The sequence below is a fragment of the Limulus polyphemus genome, unplaced genomic scaffold (assembly GCF_000517525.1).
Source record: "Limulus polyphemus unplaced genomic scaffold, Limulus_polyphemus-2.1.2 Scaffold7934, whole genome shotgun sequence".
NCBI lineage: Eukaryota > Metazoa > Arthropoda > Merostomata > Xiphosura > Limulidae > Limulus > Limulus polyphemus.
Window position 1 is genome coordinate 20,658 of NW_013673544.1, and position 1,646 is coordinate 22,303.

Below are 1,646 nucleotides of genomic sequence, written 5' to 3' on the forward strand. Positions count from 1 at the left end.
CTTTGATATCTGATTACCACCCACTCCTCCTTGGTTCATTATTTCTAGCTTTGATATCTGATTACCACCCACTCCTCCTTGGTTCATTATTTCTAGCTTTGATCTCTGATTACCACCCATTCCTCCTTGGTTCATTATTTCTAGCTTTGATATCTGATTACCACCCATTCCTCCTTGGTTCATTATTTCTAGCTTTGATATCTGATTACCACCAATTCCTCCTTGGTTCATTACTTCTTGCTTTGATATCTGATTATCACTTACTCCACCTTAGTTCATTCTATTTAACTCTGACACATGATAACCACCCACTCCTCTGAGTTAGTTTTCACCTTTTTTATCTAAGTTATAAGTTGACAGTTGATTAATTTGAATCACTAACATTGTTTAGCTACTTTTTATCTCAAGTGTATATAGTTATAGAAGTAAAACATGCCGACTTTGATACATGTGTGAATTATCTTCAAGTCATACGAACAAAAACATACAGCACTAATAATCCTTTACCACCAGGCGAATGTTTCCTCCCTTCAAAGTGAGGATCTCGGGACTGGACAAGAAGGCCAAGTATATTATGTTAATGGACATCGTTGCCGCTGACGATTGTAGATACAAATTTCATAATCGACGCTGGGTAGTGGCCGGAAAAGCTGACCCCGAGATGCCCAAGGGGATGTATATCCATCCAGACTCTCCCAGTACTGGAGAACAGTGGATGCAGAAGGTGGTGTCCTTCCACAAGCTGAAGCTGACCAACAACATCTCGGACAAGCATGGATATGTAAGTGGTTATTTGTATCAAAGAAGAAGAAATAATGAGAGCAATACTCAAGTTTAGGATCCCGAATAAAAGTAATAAGTTAGTCAGTGAATTGCGAATTAGCAAATATCTGTTATTCTCACATCTTTTGAAATGTTATTCCAATGAGCTACGGATAATTAATCAGGTAAGCCTAACTCACGCATTGTAGTGAGTAATCTGTAAAGTATAATTGAAACGTAATTTTCTGAGTAATTTCTTTTATTATTACAGTTTCTATTAGTTAAGAAAAAAAAAGTGGTAGGTATTAAGTGCTATTTATCTATCACTCTAGCCCCTCGGTGACTCAGCAGTAAGTCGGCAGGCTTACGACGCTAAAAATAGGGTTGCGATACCCGTGGAGACCTGGACACAGATAACTTATTGCGTAGCTTTGTGCTCATCAACAACCAAAACCTCTTAATGTAAAACACACACATATATTAAGTTTTATTTATTCTTCAAATCTAAAAGACACGAATATCGAATGTTATTTGTCTCTCAGGTGGTTAAGGCGCTCGATTCACAATCTGAGGGTCACGGGTTCGAATCCCCGTCCCCCCAAACATGCTCGCCCTTTCAGCCGTGGGGGCGCTATAACGTGACGATCAATTCCACTATTCGTTGGTAAAAGAGTAGCCCAAGAGTTGGCGGTGGGTGGTGATGACTAGCTGCCTTCCCTCTAGTCTTACACTGCTAAATTAGAGACGGCTAGCGCAGATAGCCCTCGTGTAGCTTTGCGCGAAATTCAAAAACAAACAAATAAAAAAAAATTGTTGTCTAAGATTTAGAATAACTTTTGGGTGGATAGAAGACAGATTTGTTTGTTTGTTTGTAATTATTCACT

At 38.9% G+C, this 1,646-nt stretch overlaps 1 protein-coding gene across 1 annotated transcript in view; it reads left to right on the forward strand.

The window, feature by feature from the left end:
* Window positions 1-1,646, forward strand: part of LOC106474979 (T-box transcription factor TBX3-like) — a 30,961-nt gene that overhangs the window by 18,685 nt on the left and 10,630 nt on the right. The window contains exon 2 of the mRNA XM_013935678.2: window positions 514-781. Coding sequence (XP_013791132.2) covers window positions 514-781 — 268 coding nt within the window. The remainder of the gene's footprint in view (window positions 1-513; window positions 782-1,646) is intronic.